The sequence below is a fragment of the Dasypus novemcinctus genome, chromosome 9 (assembly GCF_030445035.2).
Source record: "Dasypus novemcinctus isolate mDasNov1 chromosome 9, mDasNov1.1.hap2, whole genome shotgun sequence".
Classification (NCBI taxonomy): domain Eukaryota; kingdom Metazoa; phylum Chordata; class Mammalia; order Cingulata; family Dasypodidae; genus Dasypus; species Dasypus novemcinctus.
Genome location: NC_080681.1, coordinates 63,025,882 through 63,039,938, shown reverse-complemented (window position 1 = coordinate 63,039,938; position 14,057 = coordinate 63,025,882). Strand labels below are relative to the sequence as shown.

General features: G+C 36.2%; 1 protein-coding gene across 23 annotated transcripts in view; it reads left to right on the top strand.

Moving 5' to 3' along the window:
- SGIP1 (SH3GL interacting endocytic adaptor 1) overlaps nucleotides 1-14,057 on the top strand; it is a 238,330-nt gene that overhangs the window by 146,816 nt on the left and 77,457 nt on the right. For all 23 annotated transcript variants that reach the window (XM_058303416.1, XM_058303406.1, XM_058303410.1 and 20 more), the window contains 3 exons: nucleotides 8,823-8,847; nucleotides 9,759-9,810; nucleotides 11,166-11,251. In XM_058303416.1, the coding sequence (XP_058159399.1) occupies nucleotides 8,823-8,847; nucleotides 9,759-9,810; nucleotides 11,166-11,251 (163 nt within the window). The remainder of the gene's footprint in view (nucleotides 1-8,822; nucleotides 8,848-9,758; nucleotides 9,811-11,165; nucleotides 11,252-14,057) is intronic.

Here is a 14,057-nt window from a genome sequence, read left to right as displayed (position 1 = left end):
CTATTTTTTTCTTTTTTTCCTCTCCATGCCTACTCTTTTAGAGGAAAAGTCCGGTAAGAAATAATAAGTCCTTTCCATGTTTTAGCCAAGCTGTATTTATTCTGTTCGTTTTCACTATCAGCATATCTAATGACTGATTGTGTTTAACACCTAAACAAGGTTTTGAATTTTAAAAACAAACCTTTGTGAACCAGGGCAAGGTCTAATTATGCCACATGGGGAAAAAAGGAAGTAGGTTGCTAAGTGATTTTCCAACCCTGTTATTAAGGGCCACAGACAATTTTGCAAAGATTCACCTCTGCCTCAATCACAGTTAAATGATCAAATATTTTATATACTAAACTTCATTTATTGCAGCTTCCACTTGAATTACTCAAGCTACATATGCATACCATGAGCTAAGTCAAAAGTTTTTGAGTGAATGCTTGTGAAGTTGGCCTTGCCTATGAGAGGGGCATGGGGAAATAGTCTTTTTATCTTTTCTTTTTTTTTTTTTTTCAGTAAATCAGAAAAATACCGCCCCTCTACTGTTTTCTGAGATATTCCATCCTGGAATTGTCAGAACTGGAAAAGATTTTATTAAGTGTAAATCATCTCCTGTATGTTACTTTATAGTATTAAAGGGTGATTTTAGTGGCAGCAAAACCCTGATGTGATGCACCAACCTACATCTTTTTTATTTTAGAGCAACATTGAAACGATTTTATTAAAAAATTAAAGTTCTCTTCTCAGCCTGGCTTATTGGGAACATGTTCCCAGGATGCATGGCTGACACAGGTGATCTCTCTACTGGAAAATATGAAAATATTATGTTTTTGTGTTACCAAGCACTGAGAAGGTGGTTGGTGGTTTGTTCTGCCTAACTCACCTAAGTGGATGCTGCAATACCTGCTATAATTTCATGTCCTGCATCCAGTGACCCAAGTTTGGCAGTCTCTGTACCACATGCCAGATACTGGACACAGAAAATCCATGTGACAGGAGGGAGAAGGAGTGGCAGGCAGAGGAGGTACAAAATGTGGAATCAAAATATTAAAATGTATCAAAATATGGGTTGCAGAACCTTTTACCCCAAAAATAAAATAAGCATTTAGTACCATTATTTCTTTTATTATTACTAAAATAAATGGACCACGTCTAAGTAATTGAGAGTTGCCTATGTTTTGCATGCTATGTGGCAATAAAATACTCTTGGTGCACTCGAATAGCCATTCCTTAAATTTTGCCAATTTCATTCATTTTCCTTGACCCTGAATCTTTGAATTATCCAAACTTGGCAAATTTGGCCACTTCAAATACTTGATATGGTTGTGTAGTCTGAGGTTTGACTGTGGTGCCTTCAAAATTCTCTGTTCTTCATTGGTTTTTCTCCTGTCTTCCTTACAGCAATTTCAACTACAATGACACCTTTTAATTTTAGCTGTGTGTCTTTAAGGATGTCTTCTTCCTTCCTTCTTCCTTGCTTCATTTTCCTTTGTTCATCTAGTTGATATCTCACCCTGGTCAACTTTTAATGATACCTTAGTCAGCAACAGGTTCTTTGTTTCTCTTCCCAAATGGAATTTCAAAAGATCTTTCCAACCATGTCTGATTGGAAATGTTGGTATTTGCTGTAATCTGACTTGTGTGATATATAGAAACAAGCTTAAATATAGGCCAATATCTACAATAATGGGTCACAGAGATGCTTGCCACATAATTTTTCTTTATCCCAAAGCATTTAAAAACAAATAGGAATATGATTGGTATCATAGTAAACATAATGTTCATTTACTAATTTTTTCAGAATTTTCTTTCCTGAAAAGTTCTCTAACCTGTGTCACTGAATTTATGATGAATAGACTATGGAAAGAGAGTATTTGTTTAGTGTTTTGTAGCTTATCAAGCATTTTCCTCATGTTCTCCCAAAATAAATTAGCAAATAATTATGTTACAATACTTCAAAATCTGAGGCTGATTATTTAGTGAATTTGACAAGTAAGACAAATCAAGTTTGGTTGCTTTCTTTTATACATATCTTAAAACACCTTACCTACATTGGCTAAGACTGAGGAACCTCAGTTAACTGAATTTGAATTAATTCTTTTACAAAAAACTTTACACAGCAAACCAAAACTGGTATAATAGGACACTGTAGAGACTGTAAGAACATAGGCTACAGTATTTTCTCCTAAGGAGAAATACCCATACTGTATGTTATTTAAGTTTTAGATCTATAACATGTTCTAACCAAATCTTCATTCTAGTGACCAAATCATAACTTAGTAGTGTTCACCTACTTTGAAAATTGCTTCAAAATACAAAGTAAGGGCTATTTATGTCTAAGTTGAATACCCAAATAAAAGTAGAGGGAAAAATCTTATGTTTTCTAAAACCCTCTCCTGAATATATCTGAAGACAAAGCAAAATCTAGGAGTTGAACAATTAATGTTTAATTAGGGATATAGGAAATCTGTTCAGAAAATGAGTAGACTAATTGGAAACGCCCTGTTAGAGTAATCAGGTTTAAAGATGGAGTAATAATAACAGCAGGTCAAATTTACCGACAGCTTATTATGTGCAATACAAATGCCTGCAATCAGAGACAAATTGGCCACCTGCAGATTCTGAACAACTGCATAGGTGTTTTGTTTGGTTGTGCAGGTAAAAACAGTTTTATTTTAAGTCACATTTAAAAATTCAGATTTCAAATTTTAAAATCTGAATACTCGTCATCTCTCAACAACTCTGAAGAACTGGCAGTCCCAGGACCACACCTGCACAGCAATCTTGGGGAAGACCTGAGCAACTCGCCCCTGCCCTTCCTCCCAGCATCCCCTGCTCCTTACACCTGTAAGCTTTTTAGTTTGTATCTCAGGACTTAGTCTTTTAGCTTATAGAATATGTCAAGATCAGATACTGAATCACTTTTCCTTCCATCTTTGAAGCAAATTCTATATTTGGCAGAACAAAAATAAGAAAGAACATGAAAGGCTTCAAAAGTCCTGGGAAATGACAGAAGAGGTTAAAATAAAACTTTTAACAGGTAAAAACACTCCAATAATGATTTTGCTATGTTTGTCCGGCAGAGCCTACAACTGCTTTGGGCTTCTTACTGATGGTAATTAACATATATAAAGCCCTTCAAATTGACTTCAAGAGTTATTTTTCTTTAGAAGGTTTCAGATAGGTTTTAATTATAGACTTCAGGTCTTCTGGGGCTGCACTTCACACAGTTTCTTTCTGGGTCTTAGGGATTCTGGTTAATCAAGCTGTGAGTACATCAATTTGAACAGCTGTTCCCTCAAAAGATTATAGTAATGATGCATTATGCAAATGCAATTTCCAAAATGTTTTTATATAAGTATGTCTTTTATTAGAAAAGTACAGACATGAACTATGGATTTTTTAAAATCTAGGTTTTAATTCACCAGAAATTAAGATATGACTTAATTTGGGTGGATTAATCTAATTGAATTTTGAAAGTGTTTTACTCTAAAATCAATTAATAAATTATCTTGAATTTAAGAATCTGCCTCAATAGAGTTGCAATCTGCATTTTGTTCTGCATTATCAAACATTCATCTTGCGCTACTTTCAATCCTCTTTTTGCTGTATTTTATGCTACTTTTAAAAGAGAATTATTTCCCATGAAATTGCATCTAAAACCATAATTTCCCACAATTCCTTCTTTGAAGGGCACTTTAAACTGGACATTAAAGTAAAATACAGTCTAAATCATCATATAAAAGTGACTGAATTTCTCTCAAAACACAATATGAATGAGTCATTAAAAGGACTTAAGCCTAGAAACACATATTTAGAAGTGCCCTTTTTTCTAATTTTATTTAAATTGCATACATGCATATAGATAGATTTTTAAGGAAGTTGAGGTCAATATGGAGCAATACCTGAAAAATATGACTAATAAAATATTCTAAAATATTATGAGTAAAACCGACTAGAATAAATATGACTAAAGTCCTAACTACTTATAAAACTAACCTGAGAGTTTACCATTCCTGATCTTTTGCCACAATTTCTCTGACCTTTAGGATTCCTCCAACAAAGACATGTTTGTGGTCATGGAGTAAACGTGAGGAAGGGAGACCAGAGATCTAAATTCAGTTTATGGTTCTGTCCATTTACTAGCTGCATGTTGGAGCCTTGCTTTTCTCTCTGTATCATAAAGGTGGTTGGACTACTTATCCACAGAGGTCTCTCCCAGCTGTAAAAGGCTATAGGTTTTTATTTCTTGTCTCTGTTCTGGAGAGTGGAACCATCCTCCTCATTTGAGCAACCTCCTAACAATCCTTGTGTTTGTACTCATGGCTAGGGTTTTAAAATTTGGCCAGTACCGCATCCCAAGTAATCTCTAGTGAGTTCATGGGTTAGCCAAGATCCTAAAAGTGAGACCCTTAGCAACATCTCTTTCCTCACTTGCATGTTAGTCAACTCTTGTTACAGCAGAAGGATGTAGGGAGAGCAACTAGAGATTGTTGGGGCAAATTGATAGCAACCATAATCAAGGTTTGAGGAGTGAAAGAAAGAGGTAGAATGTCTATTTGTTTTATTTTTTTCAGACATCATCTGGTCTACCATACTCCATTGGTACTGGATGGTTTTCATTATTTGCACCTGTGTTTGTCAGTAGTTCCTCATCATGTCTACCACATTCCAACTCATTGGTAGAAACTACTAAATCACCAGGCCAAGAACATATATTTGCAAAAAAGTGGCCATAGAACACTCAAAAGAAGAGCCGCAGAAGAAGTTTCTTTTCACTCCTGCTCTCTGAATTTCTTGGGGTTCCTTTTAGGCCCTAATTATGGGAGAAATGCATTATGTCTATGATATTTTTAAATATGCTGTTGCTTTGGGGAAACAGTTTGCTATATACTTCCTATTCTCTAACATTCCCTCCTGGCCCCAAATAACCTGGAGAAAAACTCCTTGTAACAAAACATTAAAAAGTCTCAGTAAAGTTTTCTTGTTTTTGTGTATGCATAACTGAAAATAGCATATCCCCATTAGGAAAGCTAAAGTATATGATGGATAGACTCTTTTTAAGGCTCTTCACATCCTCGTGGTTTAAATAAGGCCCAAACACAAAGACTGCCTGTCTTCCCTCTGCCTGATTATTTGGAGGACACACTTGGTTAGCTGTGTATGAAGTCTTCTGTTGCCCAAGCCTTTTGACTGATCCATCATTCTCTGACTAGGTGTCTGTTCTCTCTTCCTTTTTGCTGATCACAGAGGCGCAGCCCGGTAAGAACTCTCAACATTTTTTCCTTAAGCATGTATAGAGAAAATTGCTGCCAAGGCAAGGTGGCCAGGTTGGTTTACCATTAAATTTCTGATAACTCAGTATGAATGGGGCAGATGAATTAGGTTTATTAGTTGGAAGCCTCTAGTCCTATAAGGATCCAGGGAAGGTTTTAGGATTATCAGAGTACTTTTCTATAACAAACTAAATTAAAACACAAGAATCCCACCTTCCAGTGCTAAATTTGAAAAATGGGTTGAGTTTTGTATGTGTGCGGATGTGTACACATTTGTGTATCTACATGCAGGGGCTGGAGACAGGCTGGTCCCTGTTTATGTGTCTGTTTGTGTGTGTGTGTGTGTGTATGGAGACTGGCCAGAAAGCACCGTAGAAGTTGATATCTAAATGATCATAAAGAATAATAAAACTGTAAAGAAGAAAGTCAGGAAACAATTTTTAAGCCACATTGTTTTTAAGCCTAAAGTCAAAATATGTCTCTGGGCCATGACTTGCATTGGTTGTTATATGCCATTATATAATCATTATTTCCAACTTGGGGGGAAGAGGCATGCAATCAAAGCAATGCTCATAATTCTGAATTTCATCCCTGAAGACAAACTTTGAAAGGGTAAATCAATGTTAGTTTGGATTGTCCAAAGTGAAATCTCAGTACTTTTCTACAGGTTGAAGAAGGTTAAGAATTTAAAGCAACAAAAAGAAGCATCTTTTCTATGTTTGAAATGACCCCCTTCTACCTGATCTGTCCCTTGAGAGAGGAAGAGGGACCACAGATAACACCCGCTGTAATATCCCTAGGCCTTCTCAATTCGGTTAATCAATTATTATCTGAAGCAAATATCCTGCCCTATCTGACAAGTTGGTGGTTCTTTGTTCAAACTACATAGCAGTATTCAAAGATAATGTCTCAGGGTCTGCTATATAGGTTGTGGAAGATTCCAACCTGGTGGTGATTCCTCAGATTACACATAACAATAAACACAGAAAAGAGGAAAGGTGGTCACACAGTGATGAGGAAAAGATCTTTGTACTCAGTGGGCTTTTTTCCTGAATGAAGTTTGTGTGATAGACATGGCTAGCTTGTCATGCTGGCAACATCAAAGCCATCAAAGATCTGTATGCCTGATCCACTGACAATGGGACGTTCTTCTCTGTTGCTGCTGACTTACTGCTGATGGTTCAAATATCTGCTCCTTTCTAAATTGACAGTATTTTTATTCCTCCTAATTTCTAAAACAACAAGATTTCCTTGCATATTTCTACTAGGTCTTGCTCACATTTAACTAGTGATTGTTATTCATGAGAGTTGATTAATAAAAATGGTTCATGGGAATCCTCCTTTAGTGCCTCTCAATAATAAATATCTGCTGAGTAAGTTGAGACACTTGGTAATTTATGAATACAAAAGAAGTTTTGTACCTTTATTGGACTCATGGTTATTAAATTTTTTTTAAAAAGTAGTAGGAAAGAGAGATGAAATGGTCTTCTTTACAGACCCTGGGGATTTCAAGTCTCACAGTGCTGAGTGTGTCCTGTGTCCTCAATGCTAGCTTGTGAGCCTTGCCATGACTATTTGGAATTAGAACCCCTCTCTCTTTTCTTCAGACCTTATTAATAAAAATATGACTGAGACTGTATAGCCCAGAAAAACATTTTAGTTCCATTCAAAGTTTGGTTCTCTAATTATTCCCATCCACAGGGACTTGTTTTCCCATAAGCAAACCTATATCCAGACCCCCATATTGTCCCATAGCAGATTTAAGTGACCATATTTATTTAAAATTTCTACTAATGTTGTAATAATTCTCTGTGTGGCTCCTATAGTAGAGAGAAACATTGTATTATTAGGCAAGACAAATCAGAAAATAGACTTTGAAAGATTGAGCCACTTACCTTAGGAGAAGGAATCACATTTCTCAAAGAAAACATGTCATGGATCCTTGTTCAAATTGAAATTTTTCTCTATCCTAATGGAAATGAAAATGGTACAGAAAATGGGCTAGGTTAGAGTGAAAGAAGCTTATTACAGGTCTGTTACAGAGTGCTAGATCTTGTCCTGTGTAGTTAATGTTATAATTAGAGAGACGAAAACATGTCTGTGACCGCTGGTTTGAACCTTCACCAAAGTTAGAAGGTAGGGTGTCTTTGGTGGACACCCACTAAATTGTCATTTGTGGTCTTACTCCTTGGAATACCTTCTTTTTTTAGTTTAGTTTTTAATTTTTTTAGTTTTTTTGTTTTGTTTTGTTTATATTTTTATTTTTATTTATTTTTAAAGTACCTTTGGGTTACATAAATATTACATCCAAAATATGTGGATTGCCATATACCCCCATTCCCTCCCTCTCCCACACTTTCCCACATTAACAACATCTTTCATTAGTGTGGTACATTTGTTACAATTGATGAGCACATATCGAAGCATTGCTACTAACTGTGGATTATGTTTACATTATAGTTTACACTTTGCCCCACACAATTTTTTAGGTTTTAACAAAATGTAAAATGGCCCCTATCCATCATTGCAGTGTCAGGCAGGACGATTTCAGTGTCCCAAATTCCCCCATGTTACACCTATTCTTTCCTCTCCCTCCTCTCAGAACCTCTGGTGGCCACTGCCTATATATCAATGATACAAGTTCTTCCATTGCAAGAATAATACATCTATAATAGAATAATAATAGAATAATCCCCACTCCAGCTCTACCCCTGTCTTTCTCCCAGAGTTAACTATGCCAAGACTTGCCCCATGCTTCCATCTTTTATTATGTCTGGTTTGGAATTAAAACTTTTTACGTAACCAATCCTTCTGTTATCTAAATCAATTTATGCTAAGGTATTATAAAACCTAGAAATGGCTTTCTAACATTATCCCAGCCACAGCTATTTGCATTCCAATGGGATGACAATGCCTTGCACTAATTGATGGATTGGTGACTCCTGTGGGGTGGGGAGGGTAGAATTCCCTGGCTCCCTAAATAAAAAAACCACACAGCAGCCATGTCTCCAAGTTTCCCTTCCCTTTAGCACTTGCCACTTTTATCTTTAAAAATTGGGTTAGTAAACTGATGTTTCTTTCTACTAGCAACTTGTGGACCCCACCTGACTAGAAGCAGACAATATCCCTAATACATTCTATAATTTTCAAATATAAAACTGCGTAATGGATTCAGTTAACCTTGGATATACTTTCTTGACTGTTAGACTCCAGGACATTTTGTTTGTTTGTTTGTTTGTTTGTTTGTTTGTTTTGTTTGTTGTTTTAAATCGACCATTCATTGTTTATCTTAACATCAAATCTACCCAGGTAAGGGGTTTTTCTTGTTTAGAAGACTTATGATTCATCTTCCCTTCCTCTCTGTAATCTTTGAGTCAAATGAAAAACTGATTTACATGTGTGTGCCTTCAATTCCTAATTTGAATGCAGTTTTGAGAAAAATTCTGTTTTCCCCATCTGCCTTTTTTTTTTAGTTCAATTTAATTGCAATGACAGAAATATACATATTGTACATAACATATATGTGGTCTTAAACCTTATAGTGTCTATTTCTAATTCTAGGGTGCAATTAAAAGGAACTTATCCAGTAAGTATATCTTAGCTACCAGAAATAGAATAAAATTGAAAAGAAGGAATAGTTCCTTGGATCTTGAAGGATATATGCATTTGAATTATACACCCTTGGGCTTAATTTTTAAGGCATACAAAATTTTTAACTTTTACAACCTAGAAATCTTGTAAAGATAGAGGAGCCCTGTATGTTTTCAATGATTTATGTTTAAATTATGAAAATGAATGTGTTTTGGGAAAAGCATTGCTTTTTCTTCCTGTATTTGTCAACTTGTGCTGTATCATTTAACTTTATAAATGAGTTTAATCAAGTGTGCGTTTGTTGATGGGGGTAGGAGAGGAGGGCAGAAGGAACTGAACATAGATGCAGATTACCCATTCTTGTTATTTGAAATGGAAACTTCAGCCAACCAAAGTGATACCATACAGGTCATAATATCATTTTCCTCTGCTGCAAAAAGCACATTCCAGGAAACTCTAAAATTATGGAGCATACTTAGAAGTGTGGCATTTTCTTGGCATTTCCAGAAAAGACTAGGTAAGGAATGCTGTGTACGAGGTATATATGGCCAGGCCTAGTAGTCTCTCAGAATCATGAAGCCAAATTGATCAGCACAGCACACATTCAAAACACAGTATGACATTTCACTAAGTTCTTCTGTATACAAATCTTATTATGCTCGTCAGGGTAGTTCTTTGGTTTTACAAGTGCCAGAGACAAAGCCACTACATATGCCTAATATATAGCTGTTGCCTTGCCAGGAGAGAGGGTTTGTTTTCTGGATTTATTTTGCAAAGATTTTATAATCGAGTTGCTTATTTATGAGACGTAAATCTCAAGAGTTTCCAAACATAGCTCGTAAGAAATGTCGCAGGAGAGTCGTAAAAAAAAAATTGGCCTAAAAATTCCTTTGTCCTGTACATCAGGTGAAGAAGTGGCGAGACCTAGGCGTTCCACACCAACTCCAGAACTTGTAAGGTGAGCATGAAAGACATTAGCCCTATTTTATGCAAGGCATCATGCACCAGTAACAATTAAGCACATCTCAGGACTCAATTCTCATCTGCCTTTTAAAAAAAGGCAGTGGGGTGGGGGGATGGGGGGTGTCCATATGTGCAATTCTGTAGCATGGTCCAAATATTTTAGGACCTTATAAGGGCAGCCCCAGGCCAGCCTTTAGGAAGTATATGCGGTTATCTGAAGTCCATCAGAATGTGCATCCCATTCACTAATGGGAAGGCTAAAGGTCTGCATGAATAAGCCTTTTGGTGCCTGGTATGCTGAAGTCTTATATTGTGCTATGGACAGAAGCCTATTTGCTTGGATATAATTTCATGACACTCTGCCTGCCACACATCAAAGGAATCTTTTTAGATTTTGGCTTTGATTTTGGCAAAGCATTGTCCTTTACAATGTGTAGTCTTTGTGCTAGGTAAGTATTGTACCAATGGGCATTGTTTTCCCCAAGACTGTTATTTCAATTTAAGGGCTGGGCATTTCCCTCCCTACCCAATCTCTTCCCTTTCTTCTTCACCTCTTCACCTTCCACCATGCATTAATGAATAGAACTCAAGAGGATCAATGAGTCAGGTCTGGAGAAGAAATGGAGATTTTGCAACCCTTTGTTAATATCAGTCTAGAGTAATAATTGAAAAAAGGAGTGTTAATTTGTTATCCTCCTGCTTCCCTTAGTTTCTCAATCTTTGCTTCCCTTTCTGAGATGTTCTCTTTTAGAGTACTGGGAGATTAAAACTTAGTCTATTGGGTGGGTTGGTGGGTAGGGGATGGAATTAAAAGCTGGGAGATGTAATTTCTTATTCAAACACAAACACTGACTTCCTGGGTGGCTTGTCACTTAACCTGCCTATCCCTGATTTTTACTTATTGTAAGCTGCATTAACTACAACACAGAGATGTGATGAAACCATATGCAAATGGTTTTTGAGATCTTGGGGGAGAAAGGTGCTTTGCAATAAATGGTTTCCTCTAGTATTATCTCTTCTCGGTATAGAGAATCGTCATGCTGTGGGTGTGTTTCTTTCCTTGCAACTTATTTCCGTTGAACAGCACCCTGGACCCTCACTGATAAACAAGAATTTTATCTCCTACCAATTCTCCTGTCCCATTATATAGTTGACATTTTTTTATGATTCTTTCTAGCCGTAATGGCGCTATGAATACACATGCCTGCATGCATGTGTATACAGGTTTACACACACATGCATGCATGCACATACCCTCATTTCCCCAAGAGAGGTATTTGAAAGCATATATAACTTTCTTAGCATTAATATTCCCTTTCTCTGTGCTTTGCTCTAACGTGTGTGATTTAGCAAAAAGCCCCCAGATGATACCATGGCCCTTGCTCCTCTCTTTGGCCCACCATTAGAATCAGCTTTTGATGAACAGAAGACAGAAGGTAGGAAACCCCTATATATCTATGGATGTGTTTTTCTTTTCTTTGAACTATAACTTACCTTAAAACACAAGTATATTTTTAATGTATTGTCAGATCTTCATGTGAAAGAAAAGTTCTAATTTAGGTATGCTATCAAGCACAACGGTTCACTCGGCAAACATCTAATACTCTAGGATTTGAAACTTTACTTCCAGAAATAGCTAATGGCTAATAAAGAATTCACTAAGAATTACCTACCACATTTGCTCTCCATGCCACCTCATCAATGACAGTAATGATTGGCCTGCTCACAGCAGATATCATTTGCAGGCTCAAGACCCAGAAATGACCTTGACTCATTTAGCAACTTAAAATTAAAATGTTATAGAAGAAATACCTTCATTTCTACCATGAGTGTTGTGCTTACTTATTAAATATTCATTTATGGAGTTAAATTTCACCTTTTTTTGGTGGCTGTAAATAATGTATACTCTACTGATCTAAAAGAAACTTGCTATAAAAGGGATGTCATCTATTCCTGAAATGTGCTTATAGCCAATGCACATATCTTTTAGTAGCTGTGATTGGTAATAGAGAATGTTTTTATAATATCATTTGAATTAAGAGCACTGTGGTATAAATATAATAAATGTTATTTTTCCAGGACCCTTGGTGAAGGAAATTAAATTTAAGTATCAGGGCAACAATACTTTCTGAGTCATTATATAAGCAGCATAATGAGTAGGTTAAGCCATACTAACAAAGAGACCCCAAAGGAAAGTGACTTAAACAAGACAGAATTTTATTTGTTCCTTGTTACCAGTCTAGAAGCAAGCAATAGAGGACTGCTAGGTGGCTCTGCTATCCTTAACATGTGGTTGTCATGTCTGGGTCCAATTTGACTGCTGTCATCATTTCCCCATGAGAAAAAAGAGGAAAAGGGACTAATGGAATGTACTATCCATCTTATGAGAGTAAAATCTAGAAGAGACATACATCACTTCCAACTTAGCCCACCAGAGAAAATCTGAAGCCATACGATCAGCTAAAACTCTTTTACTATTGAAGAAACCTATAGTGAATGCTGGGAGAAAGCTGATGTCAGCTGCAACTGAAATATTTGGAATGATTTCATTAGAAAATGAACTACTCTAAATACCCCTTCAGTGATTTAAATAGCTATAACTTAGAGCCTCTAAATAAATGTGGCCTTGCTTTTAGAAACCTTCAGCTGTCTTATAAGCTCACCTATGATCAATCATGCTTTTACTGACACATTTGTGTAGTGCCTGGAAGTGGAATTTGGTTTGTTGCATCTGAGTCTGCCTACTTAAGGCATTCCATAATCTTAAGAAAAACTGATACGCAAAATAGAAAACAACTCTTAAGAATCAAAGCAGCATCCCACAAATGAACCCATGAAAGAAAAATGCTGCTTTGCATCTTTGGAGAATGTTTGATTTTATGTTGAAACAAAATAAAGATAGGTCCATCTTTGAGTTTTATGATGGAGAGGAGATACACACCTGGACTTGTTGGCAAGCCTAACTTGATTGGCTTTTCAATGGTTTCAGCTCCTGGAGTTCTGTAAAGTTCCATTTGCAACAACCACATTGGCTCTTCCTTTCTCCACACTTCCCTTTCTTATCTACCCACTCACTCTTCTTTTGATTGATTCTTCTCTCACTAGTTAAAAAGCCCTGAGAGAGGAGATGTGTTTTCTGGAGTCAGGTATATGTGGGATCAGATCTTAGCTACTCTGCCTTCACCAGGTATGCTCATGGTCTAGTTCATTAAACATGCTACTCCTCAGTTTCTTTTCCCCAAAATAGTACAACAGTAAGATTAGGATAAATATATAAATATTATATTTATATGCATTGCCTCCTAAAATCCTCCCAGTAACTCTATGACATTGCTCGTATTATCTCCATTTTATGCCTAAAGGAACGGAAGCTGAGAGAGGTTAAATAACTTGTACAAGGGCCTACATTAAGTGTAGAGCCTAGATTAAAATCCACCTCCATCAGACTTTCCAGCTTTTGCTGTATACCATCATGAATTAAAAGCATATATACCTGGCACATAGTAGATGCTGAAAAGAGCTGATTTATAAAAAAACTCAGAACAAGGAGAGAAAATAGAGGAAAAAGTTAAAGTCTAACATCTTTAAGCACAATTCGTAGTTACCTGTATACATACCTTGATTTCTTTTAGATGTCTAAGCACTTGTTAATTTTTCTAATTCTCTTAAAATATTTACCAAGCATATTTAAAATAGTTTTATTTTTCTTTATGGTGGTGAAAAGACTTATTTTAAAAACCCGTAAAACCCTTTAAAGATTCAAACCACTGTATAGAACCCAGGCACTTTCATTTTTGTTATATTCATAGCAAGCTTTAAATAAATCATTTTACAACAAAACAAATATCCATTAGATTAATGCCTAGATTTCCAAATGGGTGCCAGAACTCAGTTAGGAAGAGACTGATAATTAAAATATCCTTACCTGCTCCATCAGGAGGAAAATACAAAAGCTCTGTTTTAAAATGTTTTATTTGGCACTATATCCACATACAGATCACCCCCCGCCCCCGCACACACACACACATACACAAACAAACATACATGGTACTACTGTTTCCATTCTCTACTTGAAAAGAATGAGCAGCAGCACATTCCTAAACTAATTTGCCAGCCAGAAGCAAGGGAGAAAGAATTTTGTGAAGTTCAACTTTAAATAGAAATTTTAAGTTATGAAACTGGGCTTTGTTATTTTGTTTTGTTTGTTTTGGTTTTTGTTTTGTTTTAACTCACCCTGGGAAA